At 39.0% G+C, this 19203-nt stretch overlaps 1 protein-coding gene across 1 annotated transcript; it reads right to left on the reverse strand.

Annotated features, from left to right (window-relative positions):
• Positions 1–523: 523 nt before the first annotated feature.
• Positions 524–17638, reverse strand: LOC133879967 (uncharacterized). Its single transcript, XM_062318801.1, has 11 exons — positions 17480–17638; positions 17105–17362; positions 13987–14043; positions 13832–13899; positions 3608–3818; positions 2802–2902; positions 2106–2181; positions 1966–2025; positions 1809–1859; positions 1599–1677; positions 524–897 (listed from the first exon to the last, which is right to left on the reverse strand). Exons 2-11 carry the CDS (start codon positions 17183–17185, stop codon positions 806–808), a joined length of 876 nt encoding a protein of 291 aa, XP_062174785.1. The 5' UTR covers positions 17186–17362; positions 17480–17638; the 3' UTR covers positions 524–805.
• Positions 17639–19203: the final 1565 nt, after the last annotated feature.

Below are 19203 nucleotides of genomic sequence, written 5' to 3' on the forward strand. Positions count from 1 at the left end.
GGACGATTATTACACTACGGAGATATATAAGAAAGCATATGACTAGATTTTTTATCCCATGCCTGTAGAGGACCAATGAATAAAGACAAACTATGACAAAGTAAACCTACCAGCGTACATAATACCAGATGAAAGGCCTAGAAAATTAAGGACCAGAAGAGCCTTAAAGAATCCTAATAGGATTAGGAAGGGTGGGATTAAATTGAGATGCTCAAGATGTAAGTAACTTAGGCACCACGCAAGAACATAAAATCCTCAGGGAAAGGGAGATGCCGTAAATTACAGAGGAATTGCCTCGAGTTCAGCCATAATGAGGTCATCTACTACTAATCCTCCACATAGTTCCATTTTTTTGTATTGTATCATGATTATTTATATCTACATTATATTGTTGACAGATACAAAGTGATGGGTCAATGTTGTATGGTCAGACATCAACTTCTCAGACAACCCTCGATGCTACAATAGTAAGTTTGCATCCAAATTTGATTATCTTAAAAAAAAAATGTCAACCCTTTATGAGTAGTCCACAAGCTAACTTGGTTAAAATAATGATTTTGATTCATTAAACATGTGAGTCACAGAGGGCCGGGTTTGGTCCAAATATGTAAAGTCAAACAGAAGAAAATTTATATCTTGATACGTAACCCTTTTACGACAGATGAAGATCACACACCGCAGCTGCGAACTCTAACATTGTAGAATTGTAGCCTTGTTTACTACCATGCATGCCACAATTATATATTAGTCCAAGGCCATCCAGCAGTTTATCAAATCTAGTCATATGCTTTCTTATATATTACTCTCAAATGCGCTCACGCAGACCTGCACCTTCTTCCAACTTCTTTCGCATCTTGTATTGCAAAGTAGCAGGAGCACAATCCAATGGTGTTTCTCCTGAAGAAGAAGCAAGCAGTTAGAATTTACAGCTAGATCGGCTGCTTCAAACAATTCATAACTACCAGTATTCCAACAATCAATAATAATAATATTAACAACAACAATAACAATGACAAAGACAATAATCATAACAATCCACCAACATACAGTTAAAAATACAAAGGAGAACATTCCACTATAGCCCTCGTTGTAACCCCGTTATTATTTATCATATAAATACCCGATATGCACAACCTTCTCAAATGGATGCACAAAGGACCAACACCCATGTGCAAAGTGTGTGCATAGGATGCAAGTTATACTTCTCTTCATATATGAAAACTGATCCCCCACTTTCCTCTTTTCTTCTGCATTTTGGCAAATTTTTAGGAGATTTTATCAAATCATGCCGAACAAATTCAACACACTGCCCCACCCAGATTGTTTTAACTAGGTAAACCAAGCCACGCATTGAACTTTCAGACACCTTAAAAAGCATCTCTGGCAATTCTATGAACAGCTTCATGCACGATCTAGACACCTTAAAAAGCATCTCTGGCAATTCTATGAACAGCTTCATGCACGATCTAGGATGTACATAAATCGTTTAACCTGAACAGCCCCAGCCATGCCTTTGATATCTTTCATACTCTCCTCTGACCTCCCCTAGTTAACAAATCAATCAAACTTACATTCTAAGTGGACCAAGGATCAATTACCTTGTGCATTCTTGTAATCCATGCTTGCTCCACATTCCATGAGGGTGCAAACTATATCAGTTTGATTAAAGAGTGCCGCCTACACCCAATTACTTCTGATATTAGTATCAAACATTTTGAGCAAATATTACACAAACACAAGCACACACCCTTGTTCACTCGCAAATGTTTCCATATGCCTGTGTGTGTGTTAGAGAGAGAGAGCAGTACCAAATGTAGCAAAGATAATCCTTGCTTGTCGCGGTAATTTGCATCCACGCCCTGCAAAAGTGATAAAGCATAAATGCACTTTCAGATTCTACTGTTACATTCATTATTCATCAAAATAAATAAATAAATTCTACTGTTACATTAAAATGTTGAATACCTCACTCAGAAGCTTCTTGACTGCAGCAGTGTCACCATTCTTTATAGCTTCTCTTAATCCCTAAGGACAGCACGTGCTAAATAAGTAAATAATATCCTTATGCTGGTTTGGACTTCAAATAAATAATCCAGAATATTTACCTCCCCATTAGGTTCATAATCCATCTGAGGTTTATTCAGAGCATCATTGGCCACTTGACCAAGATTGAAAACAGAACTGCAAAACAACTACCTATTAATAAAGACATACAGCGTAAGATAGCATAAGAGCAATGTGTTAAAAATCACCAGTTTATAATCTTCTGATGACGAAAAAAAAAAATGATTGCTTTGTCAAACTTACAGCATATAGAAGTATCTGATTTATACATAAGTTAAATAAATAATAATTGTCTAATGGAGATGTGGTTATCACTTTAATTTTCTTGCACAAAGGGAAAGAGAAGAACGTGACTATAATAGAATCAAAACATCACAGGGGGGATGCACCTCCATGCAGGAAAAGTTTTTGTACCCTACAGAAATGAGAAAGCTGAATATCCGAAGTACATGAAGAACCATCCAGCTAAGAGAACAGTTAACATCAAAGTAATCTTTATCATCTGCTGGCAATTCCAAATTTTTCTGGACTGAAATTAGATCTCAATCAGTGCGGGCCAGAATATCATAGTAGCGGGGAGAAAGTTTTTGAGTCCAATCTCTAAACTGTGAAGAACCGCTATTTTATATCTTATGCTCCTGACAGAGAACTCATTATAAAACTAAAAGTAAAGTTTAAAAGCATCACTAGGTCAGGAAGAACAGAGATTGGATATTGAGACCTTAAAGGCAACATACCACAACTTGTTGTCAGATGTGGCACCTCTATTCCTTGGAATAGTGTCCGTCTTCTTTGGTTTTGGATTCATTTGAGGAGTAAAGTTCGGAGTATTTTTTCTCTGCCAAAGAAAAGGAAACAAATCTGTGAGGTGCTTGGACCACATAGCAATTTTTTTTTTGAAAAGTAAACAATATATACCCTTTTTTTTTTTTTAATGACGAAGTAACTCTTCCAAGGCAGGGCCACTTCGTATACCCACCACTGTCAGGTAAATCTCGGATCCGTATAGAGTGTTCCCTCCACACGGATCAAGTAATATTCCGGCTTCACCAACAGGCTAACTCCAAAAAATTGTTTGCACTTAAAGGGATTTGAACCTTAGACCTCATGGGACTACCACAAAGGCCAAGACCCTTACCATTTGAGCCAATCTCTAGGGTTAACGACATATATCATTAAAAGCGTAAAGCACCTTTAAGTAAATAGGAAGTATACAAAAGGAATAACCTAGCTAGGAGGAAAAAAAGAAAGAAAGATAATTACATTACTATAACTAATCATCAAATAAGGAGTAATGTTATATATCACTCTCGTGTCCCCCTTTTGTCCCACCAAAATTGATGTGGCTCTTAAAATCACCATTGGATCAAAACCCAATAGCAGTCTATCATAAATTCAATGGTGATTTTAAGAGTCACATCAATTTTAGGAGAACACAAGGCGCTAATATATAGCATTACTCTCAAATGAGATACATAAGCAAATGTCCACATATACAAAGTTTTGAAGAATAAGGACTTAATCTCCTCAATAGAATTTATACCTGTAGAGGAAGTGCACGAGGGGAGGGGGCTGGAGATTCACAAATGCATAAAGGCATTCCACACTTGCACTCTGAAATGACTAACACAGAGTCATGCTCTGCAGTTGGGCAAGCCTTCAAATTTACATCTGTACCTATGTCCAATTTAGAAACTGTATCTGTGACACGATCAACCCCATATAGAGAAGCTTGTGGACCATCTTTCCCAGATCTGTGACAAACAAATTCCAAAATTTAAGTACCTACATTGAAGCTTTAAAAGGAAACATAGAAGCTTCTTTACAAGCAGTTATGCTAAGGCATATTTAAAGAGACAGAAATTTCCTACAAACCGGTTTGTAGGAAATTTTCTACAACCCACATATAAAAATGACATGTATCCTTTAAGCATGTGAGAAACATATGTTATTTTATTAATGCTATTAAAAAAGCATGTGAAAAGTACATGATATTAAAACATGTGGTTCTCACATGCCAAGAGACACATCAATCTTATATATGGGTTGTAGAAAATTTCCTACAAACCGGTTTGTAGAAAATTTATGTCCTATTTAAAGTAATAAATCTCGTACAAGCTAGTATGCAAAAGCAAGCTTTTACTTTCAAGAAGCATTTAACAAAAAGATATATAGGTAATCTAGCGCAGAGATTTAGGAAGCTAAGAAATATGTTCAAATTCAGAACGTCTGGGATCAAAACTAGAGTTTGCAATGAGAGATTAAGTTTCAAACATAAAAGAGGATCTATGGAGATAGATGAGTTCCACTAAGTCTATTCAATCGGGTTAGTAAAGATAAGGTACTATGAAATTGCATAAGGAGAAGGGATGTGCCATCAGGAATAGTATAATCAAAGGTCAACAAGATAGACACAAACTTTAATAAAGTTCCTTTTTGAATTAAGGTGCAGGGCCAGAATACAGTAATTATCAGGAAAACAAGAAAGGTAATTGTAACACCCTGACTTAAATAACAAGTCAAAACTGGAAATTTTTCCAATTTACCACGTGGCGCTACTACTATATCCTTAAATAAATCAACGCAGCAGAAATACCTGAAATAAATTTTTGCTTTTAAATTGACCTTATAAACTTATCGATAAAACATACAAGAGCCTCTAATTCATTACATAAAGTCAAGACAACTTAAAATTAATGATTACACATAATTACTACAATATGCCACCCTTGGCATCTATACAAATCTAATAGACTGACTTGGCTTAAGTCAGCACCCCACAAGCTGAAATCTCGAGCATCCTTAGAAGACCCCCAAGTTTGCATCTGGATCTAAATCGCCTATAACCTCAGCTAAACCTACAACAACTGTGGAATGGTGGATTACCACAAGCTAATCCCCACAATTTCACATGCAGATACGTGAGTCCACGGTCTCAATAAGTGCAAGCACTATGGCCTTAGTGTGTGGGAAGTGAGCAATATTCATCCAATTCATAATTGATAAAATGAAGCAACAGTTATCTAGACATAATCAAACATTGAGGATACTTCCTGCGATGTAACAACAAGAGTCAAAACATCAGTCAAACTGTCACACCTCAAAGCATAACCATATTATAAAGATACTTCCAGCATTGTAAATCACAATTATTAAGCACCATCCAAGACTATCAAACATCAATGCATAATCAGATTTCAAGGATACTCCCTACAATGTAAACCACAGTTAGCAAACATAAACCCTATTATCTTTTCCTTGGCATTTTCTTATTATCATCTAACCCAGCTATACACATATAAGCATTTCACATCCCATACTGCGAAACGCATACATTCGTGTACATCTAAGTAAAAAAGCAATTCATAACCATCAATATAACATACAAATCTCATGCAATGCATTCTTTAATTCATTTTTTTTTCATGTCCCATTTCCTTTTATTCATTTAAGCGTTGGGGCCCGTACTCCACCAGTCTGGGGTTCGTAGTCCCGATCAAGTTAACAACAATGTGGCCTGTAGTCCCAATATTATTAAGTTAACAATGTGGCCCACAGTCCACAATGCTGGGGCCCGTAGTCCCAATCTTATTAAGTTAACAACAATGTGGCCCATAGTCCACAATGCTAGAGTCCGTAGTCCCAATATTATTAACAATGTGGCCTGTAATCCACAATGTTGGGGCCTGTAGTCGCAATACATTAATCTCTTATTCATCTGAACAATAATAAGCATTATCATAATAGTATGCATTATCATGACATTGTCAGAATACCTAGCAATCTTTTGTTCTCATAATCATCCTTATTAAACACAATATCATACCACATGAAATCATAGGAAGACCAAACATAATCAGACATCAAGTATACTACCTACGAGGTAAACAACAATTTATACACATTTGGACAATAATAATTCATTCATAGAACAATAGTAGTTCATTCACACTTGACCAATAATAATTCATTTACACTTTAACAAAAACAATTCATTCACATAGAACAATAGTAATTCATTCGCATTTGAACAATAATAATCAATATCGTGGCATTCTCATAAAACTTATTATATTATTATTATTATTTTATTTCGTCGCATTTTCTCGCCGGTAGTCACAATCTCTCGCCATTCGCTAGTCGGTCGCCGGGGTAAGTCTGCCGCCGGACTCGCCGGTTGACGGTTCTCGTCGGATCTGGCCGGACGCCGCATTTTCTCGCCGGTCGTCGCTTTCTCTCGCCAATCGCAGCATTGTCCCGCCGGATTTCACCGGATCTGGCCGGTTGTCGCTTCTCTTGCCGGTCATCGCTTTCTCTCGCCGGATCTCGCCGGATTTATTTCAGTTCTTGGCTCAGGCTCCTGCGCTAGGGTCCCCGAGATCCCGCTGTAGAACACTTTTGTATTAGCGTATGGCGGGTATGTTCTCTGCGTCTCATTATCTAGGTTTGTTCTAGAGGGAAGACATAATGTCGTTTTCAAGAAGATGGTCGGTGGAGTCAAAGGATTTTGAGTTGGTGGTAGCTGGGGGAGAGATTGGGGTTCGACTCCGAGAAAAATGCAGAGGGAGGCTAAGGTCAATTTTTCTGGAGAGAGATGAGATTGGGTGGTTAGTACGCATTTTTGAGACATTAGTGACTGTGGAAGACTCTCGGGTCTTTTGGAACCAAGCTTCCTATGGACTCCCTCGTGTCATTACTCAGAGATGCTTCAACAGACACGGTAGTTTTCTGGTGGTTGAGGAATATGCCGGAAGTAGGAAAAGTGGAGTGGTGCTAATTCCAGAGGGAAGAGACGGAGAGGGTTGGGACTTATTTGGCTCGGCTTTACACTGTGCCAATGAGTTTATTAGAAACGGAGGAAGTAGTGTGGACGGTCGGCCTGAGGTTCAGTCTCAGGTAATGAGGGGAAGGAGGAGTTTTGCGGAAGTTCTGAAGAACACAGGGCAAAAAGTGGAGATAGATACGGTGGATAAGGCCAAAACCACTGTCGTTCCCCAAATTCTGGCTTATGTTCCGGATTCCGGCAAGGCAATATTGAAGAGAGATACGCATGGAACGACTCAAAGGTCCATAGTCCCATCGGTTCTGCAACCTGACGCACACTACTTAGTAAAGCAGATTGGCACAGCTTCTGATACCGTGGTCCCTGCAACACACTTAGTTCACTCTGGCGTCAGTCCTGAACTAGTCAAAATCAGGACCACTTTGCAGAGGCTGCAACAAGAAATTGGTCTGTGTCTGGCGGATCTTGCCAAGTTAGAGGGTGGGGTTGTGGAGTGCGGGCCTAAAGCTTCCGGGTCTCGGCCTACTGTCAGGAATGCTATGGGTTTCCAAGGAATCTGGTCCAGAAGCAAGAAAATGAAAGGGAAGGCCCCTATGGCAAACCAGGTCAACAGGGCCAACTTCGTATTCAAAGCCAAGGAACGCGCGTGCCTGTCTTCTATTCAGGCCCCAATGGTTTCAGGGGATCCCGGCGCATCCTCTTCGAGGCCGGAATTGCCACCGCCGGCAAAAAGTGACGGCCTTCCATCACAAGCTGATAGGGACTGTATTCAGCCCCAATCATCGGATAGTTCGGTCATTCCTCCTCTGAAGGCTTTCTCTTCGGATTCAGCTCCGGAACAGTTGGCTGGTCATGGAGGCAAGCTACCCGTTTCTTCACCGGTGGTCGTGTCTCTCATCAGCTCGGGGTTGGAAAGGAGCATGGGCGAGACAGTAGCTTTTGTGGAAGCCTTGGAGAGTGAAGAAATCAGTCCTAGGCCGGTAATGTGTGAGCATACTCAGAGGTCCATTCCGGATAGTCAGCTACAAGTTGAGGCACCAGAAAACCTTTCAGAGATGGATAAGGGGTCCTTGGTGCAGGTGCAGCCACCGGTTGAAGCATGGGTGCCAAGGATTTTGACAGGACTAGCTCCTTGGCAGATTCCGTTGGGGGAAAAATGGATGCAAAATATGGGGGAGGTCTCGGGTTCCAGCAGCAACTCCAAGGGGGAGTTTGAAATGGTGGTAAGCAAGGAGGGTGAGAAGGGAGGAGATGCGGGTACGAGTAGGGTGTTCCCTCTCAACGCCTACTCTCCAGTTGTGGAGGGGGAGGGGTATTCGGATTGGGTTCTTCAGCGTGCGAATGATATTTATCCCATTGTGAAGATGACGTATATGGGACACAAGTTGCAATTGTTGGCATTGTTGACTTGCATTGAAGGAGATCGTCGCAATGAAGATGGAAGCTCAAAGGGCAAGAGGGAGGTCAAGAACTTGGTGAGTTCTGTGAATTACGACACTAAGAGCGCTGGTTCTAATCGTGGGAAAAGGAGGGCTAGGGGTCTCATTGTTGTGCCATGAAGCCCAAGATTCTATCTTGGAATGTGAGGGGGTTGAACAATAGACGTAAACGCCTAAGGATCAGCAACCTGCTCAGAGAATGGAAGGTGGATATCTTGTGCTTTCAAGAGACCAAAGTTCTTAATCCTTCGAGAGAATTTGTGCGCAGCATATGGGATTGTAATTATGTGGATTGGTGCAGCTTGGACTCTTGTGGGGCTTCAGGGGGTATATTGATCATGTGGGATAAGAGGGTAGTGGAGAAGGTCGATGTATGCTTGGGGGAGTTCACGCTTGCAGTTTCTTTTAGGAATTTTGCAGACGGATTTGAGTGGGCATTTGCGGGGGTGTACGGCCCGAATCTCTATATTGATAGGAGGAGGCTCTGGGATGAGTTGGCTGGGATGCTCAATTGGTGGAGTGTGCCTTGGTGTATAGGGGGGGATTTTAATATTACTCGGTTCTCCAGTGAACGTTCTGGAGAAGGCAGTGTGTCGGGCATGAGGGATTTTGGTGACTTTATCTTTGATCAGGGCTTGATGGATTTCCCTCTCGCTGGAGGTTCTTATACTTGGTCGCTCCCTGGCGACCCTCCCACTTGGTCAAGGATTGACCGTTTTCTTGTTTCCCCTGATTGGGAATCTAGGTTTTCTGTGAAAACTCAGAAGAGTCTTCCCCGCCTTTATTCTGATCATTTTCCAATTCTCCTTGATTGCAGCGACACTACCAGGAGTAAAAGGACTTTCAAATTCGAAAATATGTGGCTTAAGGCGGAGGGGTTCGTGGGTTTGGTGAAACAATGGTGGGATTCCTATTCGTTTCAAGGTTCTCCCAGTTTCGTTATAGCTTGCAAGCTTAAGGCTCTGAAGCAACATTTGAAGATTTGGAATGAAGAAGTTTTTGGTAACGTGGAGAGAAAAAGGAAAAAGCTTTTTGAAGAGCTTCAGGTCTTTGATTCTATTGAAGGTAGTAGGGCTTTGGGCGAGGAGGAGCAACTAAAAAATATAGAGATTGTCAGCGAAATAGAGAGGGTTTCTCTGTTGGAAGAGATTAGTTGGAGGCAAAAGTCGAGGGTAACGTGGTTAAAGGAAGGGGACAAATGTACTAAATATTTCCATTCTATAGCCAATTCTAACAGAAGATACAATTCTATTGATTCTTTAATGATTGGTGATTCATTTTCTTCAAATCAGACAGAGATAGGTGACCATGCGGTTCATTATTATCATACTCTCTTTTCTGAGAAGTACAGTTGGAGGCCGTCGTTGGATGATCAACCTTTTGACACTATCCTGGAGTCAGAGGCTAGCTGGCTGGAAAGACCTTTTGAGGAGGAGGAGGTTAGGAAGGTAGTGTTTGCTTTGAAGGGAGACAAGGCACCAGGTCCTGATGGTTTTTCCATGGCTTTCTTCCAAGCTTGCTGGGAAGTTTTGAGTCCTGACATTATGGAGGTTTTTTCTGACTTTCATGAGAGAAGTGCGTTTGAGAAGAGTCTGAATACATCGTTTATTTCTCTCATTCCTAAGATTCCTGGAGCTAACTCTCTCAAAGATTTCCGTCCTATCAGTCTTGTGGGAGGGATCTACAAGATTCTGGCCAAAGTGTTGGCAAATCGACTGAAAGGGGTCTTGGAGAAGGTTATCTCCAAATCCCAGAGTGCATTCATCAAAGGGAGACAGATTCTAGATCCAGTCCTTATTGCCAACGAATGCATTGACAGCCGTGTCAGATCAGGGGAACCAGGTGTCATTTGTAAAATGGACTTGGAGAAAGCTTATGACCATGTTAATTGGAATTTTCTTTTGTATATGTTGAGGCGATGTGGCTTCGGGGGTAAATGGTGTTCATGGATAGCTCGATGCATTTCTTCTGTGCGGTTTTCGGTTCTAGTCAATGGCTCTCCTAATGGTTTTTTCAGTAGTTCTCGAGGTTTGAGGCAAGGGGACCCCTTGTCTCCCCTGCTGTTTGTTTTTGTTATGGAGGCTTTGAGCCGTATGATTACACAGGCGGTCAGTGGGGGTTTATTGGAAGGATTCTTAGTGGGCAATGTTTCTATCTCACATCTTTTGTTTGCCGATGACACATTGATCTTCTGCAATGCTCGCACATCTCAGCTACAGAATCTGCGGAGTCTTTTTCTTTTGTTTGAAGCAATTTCGGGCTTGAAGGTCAATTTGGCAAAATCCAATTTAATTCCAGTGGGGAATGTTGAACAAGGGGATAGATTAGCAGACATCCTAGGGTGTGAGGTTGGTTCTCTACCAGCAAAGTATCTGGGTCTTCCTTTGGGGGCTTCCTACAAGTCCACACGGATATGGGACGGAGTTATTGAGAAGATAGAAAAGCGGTTGGCTAGTTGGAAAAGGTTATATCTTTCCAAGGGTGGCAGAGTTACTCTTATTAAGAGTACTCTTTCCAATATTCCTACCTATTACTTGTCTTTATTTCCCATTCCTGGGAGGGTTGCGGCTCGGATCGAAAAACTGCATCGAGACTTTCTATGGGGAGGGTTGGGTGAAGAGGTTAAACTTCACTTGGTGAACTGGGCGAAGGTCTGTACTCCTATTTCAGAAGGAGGTTTGGGTATAAGAAATGTGGTGATGTTCAATCGAGCTTTGTTAGGGAAGTGGTTATGGCGTTTTGGGTTGGAAAGAGATGCTTGGTGGAGAGGTGTGATTGATTCCAAATTTGGCAGCATGTGGGGTGGTTGGTGCTCCCGGGAGCCTGTAGGGACTTATGGAGTGGGGTTGTGGAAGAATATTAGGAAAGGGTGGGAGACCTTCTCCGGGTTTACCAGATTTGAGGTGGGGGACGGGGAAAGGATTAGTTTTTGGCATGACTTGTGGTGCGGAGACTCGGTTCTGAAAGAAGTTTTCCCTGATTTATTTGGTATTGCTCGGGTGAAGAATGCGTCAGTGGCAGACAACGTGGAAGTGTTAGGCGGTTCAACTCAGTGGAACGTGAGCTTTGTCAGAGAGGCGCATGATTGGGAGGTGGATGTGTTTGCCTCTTTTTTCCAGGTCCTCCATGCATCCAGAGTGAACAGAGATCGGCCAGACAGACTTTGGTGGGTGACTTCCAAGAAAGGTTTATTCAAGGTCAAGTCTTTTTTTAGTTCTTTGACTTGCTCTGGTGGTTCTTGGTTCCCTTGGAAGTGTGTGTGGCGGACTCAGGCACCTCCAAGGGCAGCCTTTTTTACTTGGTCTGCTGCACTAGGAAAGATCCTTACTGTGGATAATCTTAGGAAGAGGCATTTGACTATTGTAGACAGATGCTGTTTATGTAAGAGAGACGGGGAATCTGTGGATCACATTCTTCTACATTGCGATGTGGCATCAATTCTGTGGAATAACATATTCTCTCGGTTTGGCATCTCTTGGGTAATGCCTAGAAGAGTGATAGACTTATTGGCAGGCTGGTGGAAGTCGGGGAGACCTTTGAATGCTACAATTTGGAAGATGGTTCCTATTTGCATTTTTTGGTGCTTGTGGAAAGAGAGGAATCAAAGGTGTTTTGAAAACCTGGAGGGCTCTCTGGAGGAGGTGTTAGAGTCTTTTCTGCGTACTTTGTATAATTGGTCGATGGCCTTTTTGTACCCTATTTCTGTCAGCTATGCTGATTTTATTGTTCGTTTTTCTCTTTCTAGTTAGGTGTTTCCTTTTGTATACGTCCAGTGTACTAAGGGGCGCCTTACGCTTTCAATAAGACTATCATTACTTATCAAAAAAAAAAATTTATTTATGGTTATTTGACCCCTTTTATTTAATTTAGCTACAACTTAACCTTACCAATAATCATTTACCACACTAAAACTTATTATTATTATTATTATTATTTATTAATCATTCATCACACTAACTTATTTCAAATCTCTTTATCAATTAAAACCTTCATTACATAAACATATCGCCATTAAGTAATATTGTTATTATTTTATCCCTACACTAATGCTATTATTAATTACTCTTATTTCTATGAATTCTATTATCTAATCTCATTTGCATTATATTAGACCTCTTTCCTTTCAATTATATTAATATTAAACTTCTTAACTATTTTCTCGGGCGTTACAGTAATGGAAGCCTTATAAGCTTTCCCAGGCATTACGATTTCTTCCAGTTTGGCACAAAATGCTAGGAATAACAAATTGGTTACACAACCATATTGCAGTGAATGTTATTCTCCTCAGATGAGCACATATAGATAGTAGCAACCCAATGCATGTCGGGCCACTACGAGCTTGTTTGGGATTGTGTTGGAAAATATAGCTTTTATAGTCAAAAAGAACTTTTAAGAAAGCTTCATTTTCAAGCTTTTCCCAAAAGCGTGTTTTGGCATTTATTTAGAGCAAAAAAGTGAAGTACTTTTTGAGGTTTTTACCAAAAAGACTTATATTGTTTTGCACAACTTTCTATGTACTAAAAGTACTTTTTAACCTTCTTAACGCAAGTCCAAACGGCCCTTCATCACAGAAGCAAAAAGTACTTTTTCTGACAGTGTTAAACAGTAAGCCTGGGCTCTTGTTTTCCAGCATAGGACTAAAAACCTAGACAAGCACTCCACCTTGAACCTTCAGTTTCCAAATCCTATCCTAGATTTTCTACCTTTCTCCGTACCTTATCATCTACACATCTAACCTGAACCAAACTTCTTAAGGACCAAAGTCGTTCAAATATTAATCACACCTAAATTAAATCAAAATTTTTAAAATCCAAAGTCATGAAAGATAAATATATAGAAAAGAAGACTTTATATGCACAAATGTGGACTAGTCTACTCTATTGTGTCTGCAGAAACACGTAGCCGCAGACTAGGTTACATTAACCAAGCAAAGATCCTGAAGCACATCTCTGATCTGTTGGCTCTCAAGACCAGAATTTGGAAACTCAAAACCAGTAGTGTGCAAGAACTTTTTGCAAGGATAGATCGAGAGAGAGTCATCCTGCCACCAAAAGGCATCTAACTTTGAACCGAATAGAGAATGGGTTAACTAAAACAGAAGACTCAAATATTTGAAAAGGTGTTGAATGATGGACCTATTTAATATATACAATGAAGATGCTGCTTTGGAAAAATTGCTCCAAAATGAAATTTTAGCTTTGATGAGACATAATTTCCACATCAATGGAAAGCACTTCTTCAGGTCAGCCCTAACTTTGAATTTATGCATTTTAGATTTCTAGCAACCTCAAATTCTCCATGATGAATCAGTAAGCTATTTCCTAACTCAAACAAGTACAATTACTCAAAAGCACAAACACCAAGGAGATAAAGAATAGAACCAAAGCTTCAAGTAATCACATTGCAATGACTCTGCTATCACATCTCAATGTACTTACAAAAATTTTCATCTTAAAAAGATGGCATTTCGTTTCTACTCAAAATTCTTTAACAAAATGCAGCAATTCTAGTTAATATTTCATCAGGTTCAAAAGAGAGTATTTACCGAGAGGAGTTGTTATAACAGTCAGCACAAACTCTAACAAACGAGTGAATGCCAAGTTGTGGTAAAGCCTGAATTTGTGAACAGAAATGTTATTGGCAATTGGTTATATTTCTACTAAAGCAATAATTTAGTAAGAAAAAAAAAAAAAACCATACCATTTGATTTGATGAGTGCTCATGGCACAAAGTCCTCCCACAACATCGGCAGTGGTGCTGCCAAATGAGGAGAGAGAGAGAGAGAGAGAGATGAAGTCAGTCCAAATTCTAAAACCTATATAGCTAACAATATTAAGAGCATTAGCAACAGTTTTGTAATTTCTCGATCATATATTGGGAAGATGAGTAGCCCACATTAAGAGTAAGTGATTTATAAGAGATGCCTACAGGTGCTAAGTTCCACATTACTTACTATCAGTGGCAGAGCCAGGATTTTGGTTGAGGCGGGTCAATAAATTTTTTTTTTTTTTTTTTTTTCGATTTGATAAATTAAAAAAAAAATGAAGTTAATCAAAAAATAAATAAAAGTAGAACTAAAGCAATTAATAAATAATTCAACAAAATTTAATTATCGCTTAAAACATATAAATTTAACTTAAAACATAAATAAAAAATCACTTGTCAAACATAAACAAGTATCATAACTCCCATCTAACCTATCCTAATGAAGAAGTCAGCTAAGCTAAAGGCCTAAGGTTTTAAAGTCACTATTTGATAAAATTTTAATAATGATCCATCATAAATTGATCTATTATAAAACTAAATAATAATTTTTAGAGGGACACAAAAAGAGTGGGTATGACATGTAAAATTTCTCCTCTTTTACCGTCAGCAGGTTCTCAGTGTCCATTGCTCTTCATCAGCCCATTACGAATTTAAACTCATTTTCAATATTTTTGTTTTGTTCTGATTTGATGTTTCATAATTTCATAATTTCATTGATCCAAGTTCAATCCTGTTTTTTTCAACCCAACTCTCTAATCTATTATCCGGATCCATTTTCAAGACCCGGTTCCTAGACCTACACCAAAACCACGAGAGAGGAGAGGTTTTTTCTTCCATTGTTTGGGGTTAAGAAGTTTTGAAGCGTAGACAGCGACGTATGAGGGTTTGCCAAGGGCATGTAGATGGAAATTGTAACTTTAGACTTGTCCTAGCTTCTTTCAAATCTATTAAAAGACAAGTAATAAGACGTGTCCTTTCATTACTATTAAAAGACAAGTACAAGTCCTCCCACATTCTTCTTTGGTTTAAATGAACAAACAAAACGGTGCGTTTTTATTAAAAGCAAAAATATGTCGTCTTCAACCTGTGGCTACCTGGCTAGTAATTGGTTTTTTAACCTAAAACCAGTGAAAAAAATGGCATAATATGTGTAATTTCTTCTAGCCGGGTTAGGGGCAAGAAGTTGGGGGTTTGATGTAGAATTTCTTCTTTTGCGTTTTTCGGGTATTCTTCTTTTGTTGTTGTTGTTTTTTTTTTTTTTGTGGTGGTGTCCTTTTTGTATACTTCATGTATGCTTAGGGGCGCCTTTTACGCTTTTTAATGCTATTTTGTTTATTACCTATCAAAAAAAACTTATGAAGCTCGATCCTCTTGAAAAATATTTGCCCCTTGATGAGTTTTTGAGGGGGGGGGCAATTAGGATTTTCGGAAAAAAATAATAATAATAATAATAATAAAATAAAATTTCAAGAGTAGGAAATTTTTGAGAGGTGAGGGGGGCATTTGACCCCTCTCAACCCCCTTCCCTCCACCCCTGCTTACTATATGAATTTTGACTTTATAAGTGATTCTACGGAACTTTCAAATTGACTAATCATTTTAGGGTAATAGCGCAAATGTGGCTAGCACTTTTCTTTGGATGGTTACAAGTTTCTCTAAGATATTCTCTAAATTTAGCAAACCAAACTACTTTTTGTTCCATATTCAAATACATTCCACAATAACTTCCCTTTATCTTTCCCTTTACCATTAAAATATTATTTTTTACTTTTTATTATTATTTTTTTATTCATTTCTCTTCTACAATCAATCGTCAACATTGTAAAGCTCCATCGTGCTGCATGTGAACATGCATGTATGCTAGGAGGACATCACTGCTGGATGTGAACATGTAAATCACGCATTCACAATTTTTTTGGTTTTTCATTTGCATTTTTCTCTCTCTAAATAGAGAGAGAGAGAGAGTGAGGGAAAAATCCGGAGAGAAAAGGTAAGTCGGAGAAAGGCATGATGAAGATCCGGCAAGATGAAGATTTGAACGAAGATTCTGATAAAGGCGAGAAAATGAAAATCCAGCACAACAGAAGATCCAGAGAAAGGCGTGATGAAGATTTGAACAAAAATCGGAGACATGAACAAAGATTCATCAGAGAAGCGTGATGAATTAGAGAGAAAGGCATGAGTTTTTTTAGCCTGAGAACCGTGAGTTTTTTGACCCAGAGAGGTGTGAAGGAAATCCTGATGAGGTGTGATGAATCAAAGAGAAAAGTGAGAGTTTTTTGAGACAGAGAGGCATGAACGAAACCAAAGAGAAAGGCATGAGTTTTTTTATGAATAAAATAATGGTAAGTGAAGCTAAAGTGCTACCCTTGATTTAAGGAACACCAAGGAAATTTGTTGCAGTGGATTTTTAAGAGTTTTCCCTATATTTAAAGAAGAGAATGAGGTTTAGGGAGTCTGCTGTGTGTACTCTTAACATGTTCAATTTACAAAAACAATAAGAGTTCATGGCTAAAGACAAACTGAATCTATTGTCCAAACTGGAAAAGTGTCATCACAAACATTTAGAGACAATATTAACATCATTTCCAGTAAGGAAAGCATTAAAATTGACAAGTTTTTCAAGGTCATAGAATGTTCGTTTTACAAGGCCACCTATAGAATGTTTTGCACCCAACAGTTGCTAAGAAATCTAAAGAGTTCAACACTTGTAGGCAAGACGTGGGTCAATACATATGTTGACCTAAATGGCTAATTCTATTTAGGAACTCTTATGTGAGTATCGAGTGGTAATAAAGCAAACTTTTCAGATCTCACGGGCCTACGGTCGAGCCAGTGACTCTGGAGAACAACATTTTGGGGGTGCCACTGCCACCATAAGCACACATCTCGATATCTAGATATTGATCTATAAAATTCATTGTTCAAACAATCGCATTAAGTGTTAAAGTTTCGGTAAATATTGAAGGGCTTGGGAATTATCAACTGAATTGCATGTCTAGCGGCTTTCGAAACGGAAATACTAACAATCACAGTAGAAATTTAGTCTTACCCGTCGCCTGAAAGTGTTGAAGCTGCATTTGCAGACGTCGCAGCGCGCTGCTTCCTGGAAAGGGGGAGGCTCCAACGACATAATCTCAGATTTCTCCCTAACTCTCACTGATCTTTATATTTTCTGATACCGATTCAATCATCTATCCCCAACCACCACCAAAGGTGGCCTCTTTCTTCTCCTAATCCGAAGTAATATTCCAATGGCCAAGAAAAGAGAGCCCAACGGAACCCATCCGATTATCCCCAAAAATCAACACTAAAAATGAAAACCCAAAATCAATTTCGATAATCAGTTTACACACAAGATACCCAATAATCTAGCTCTAGTTTTAACGGGTATAACGAAAACATAGAGAAAAGCTAGAGATTTTACCTCTTAACAAGTCATGGCCGAAACCCCTCTTGGCTTCACCATATTCTTCTTCTTCTTCTTTCAATCTATGCGTCTCTCTCTCTCTCTCTCTCTCTCTCTCTCTCTCGCTCAATCTCTCGGCTTGGGCAAAAGAAAGGGAGAAGGAGAAAAAAGGAAGAAAGAAACAAAAAATTAAAAATAGTAATAAAAATTAAAAATTAAAAATAAATAAATAAAGAAAAATAAAAATGGAAGGGGCTATAGGGGGGTTGTGATTCATGCACAATCCTTAACACAACTAATGTATAACCTCAAGACACATTGGGGTGAAACCCACATTTGTGTGAGTCTCACTCAATATGTCTTGGGGTTGTGCACTAATTGTGTTTAATAGTTGTATTTTTATCATTTTCCTTATACTGGTGATCATTGAAAGGCCCTTTGCCTTTTTTTTTTATTTCTTTTTTAATTTTTATTTTTCAATTCAGCTGAGGAGAGAAAATCTCTTCAGCGTGACCCACATGCCACGTGTGTGGCATGTGGATATGGTTCTTTCTTACTTGTTTGGGTGTGCGATTTTTTTAAAAGTTACGAATATAAAGATAGTTTATTTTTTGAAATTATGTTTGGATGATTTAGAAAACCGAATAATTTTTTTTTTTTTAAAAAAAAATAGATACAATCTAAATAGAATTTGATATTTGAAAAACAGTATTAAAAAAATATTGAAAATTTTTTATGAGCCAAACATGCCATTCCATTCTAAAGCCCCAATTTTTTTTTTTTTTTTGAAGGCACCTCCAACTTTTCTTATTTGCCTATTGCACCAGTCTCATTTAATTATTTTTTGTTCTTTTTTTTTTAACGGCATTTAATTCTTTCTTTTGTACATAATTATTTGACCCTTCAAACTACCACTAATTGTTAATGTCTCTTCTAAACTATTAAAAAAATATTGTTCTTTGTAAACCAACAAAAAAATAAAAATGACCTTAAAATTTATTCACTAAGACAAAAATGTTCTTATAAATTCAAAAAAAAAAAAAAAACCCAAAGAGAATACCTTCAATAAGGATGGACTGTAAAACACCACTTTTACAGCATTCAATAAAAATTTGACGACACTAAATACACTAGAGCCTAAAACACTAGATCATCATTTTCCTTCTTATTTCCTTCTCACCTGACCTAATGAAAGACAAATGAACTTGCAAACCACCCCCACCTCTCCTAGCCGAACGCCACTGCTAGAGACCATGAAGTCACCGCCAGAAAATGCTGAAGTTAACAGCCGGAATCCACCTAGTTTAAGGTATATGAGAACAAAGAGAGAGAGAGAGAGAGAGAGAGCTCATGTTCGACCAGATCTGGTTTTGGTGCTGTCGGCGAAATCGGTCTGGCCAAATCTAGTTTTGGTGAGAGAGAGAGAGAGAGAAAGAGCTCAAGTCCGGCCAGATTTGGTTTTGGTGTTGTTGGCAAAGTCGATTTATTTTTTGGCGATTTCGTTGTGTAGTGGTGTGTGTGATCGTGCAGCAGTGGGCTATTGCCCAGTCGTTACCTGTAATGCTGTGTATGGTGGTCGGCGTTGTCCCGTTGGTTGAGCGGTGTTGTTTTGGTGGTTTAGTAGGACGGTGTGGCAGTGCTCCTCCAGTGGGTGTTGGCGACAGGTTGAATGCCCTTTTTTATTTTATTCCTTGTAGCACTATTCTGGTGGTGGGCTAAACGGCGTGTTCTCTCCGGTAGCT

Source organism: Alnus glutinosa, chromosome 10 (assembly GCF_958979055.1).
Source record: "Alnus glutinosa chromosome 10, dhAlnGlut1.1, whole genome shotgun sequence".
Lineage (NCBI taxonomy): Eukaryota > Viridiplantae > Streptophyta > Magnoliopsida > Fagales > Betulaceae > Alnus > Alnus glutinosa.

What these genes read in the sequence shown, in the direction of transcription:
- LOC133879967 (XM_062318801.1), bottom strand. Translation starts at nt 17,185, where the DNA reads ATGTCGTTGGAGCCTCCCCCTTTCCAGGAAGCAGCGCGCTGCGACGTC. An exon ending in AGCACTCATCAAATCAAATG is followed by an intron (nt 13,900 to 13,986) that starts GTATGGTTTTTT and finishes TCACAAATTCAG; the next exon opens with GCTTTACCACAACTTGGCAT. An exon ending in ACATCTGACAACAAGTTGTG is followed by an intron (nt 2,182 to 2,801) that starts GTATGTTGCCTT and finishes GTTGTTTTGCAG; the next exon opens with TTCTGTTTTCAATCTTGGTC.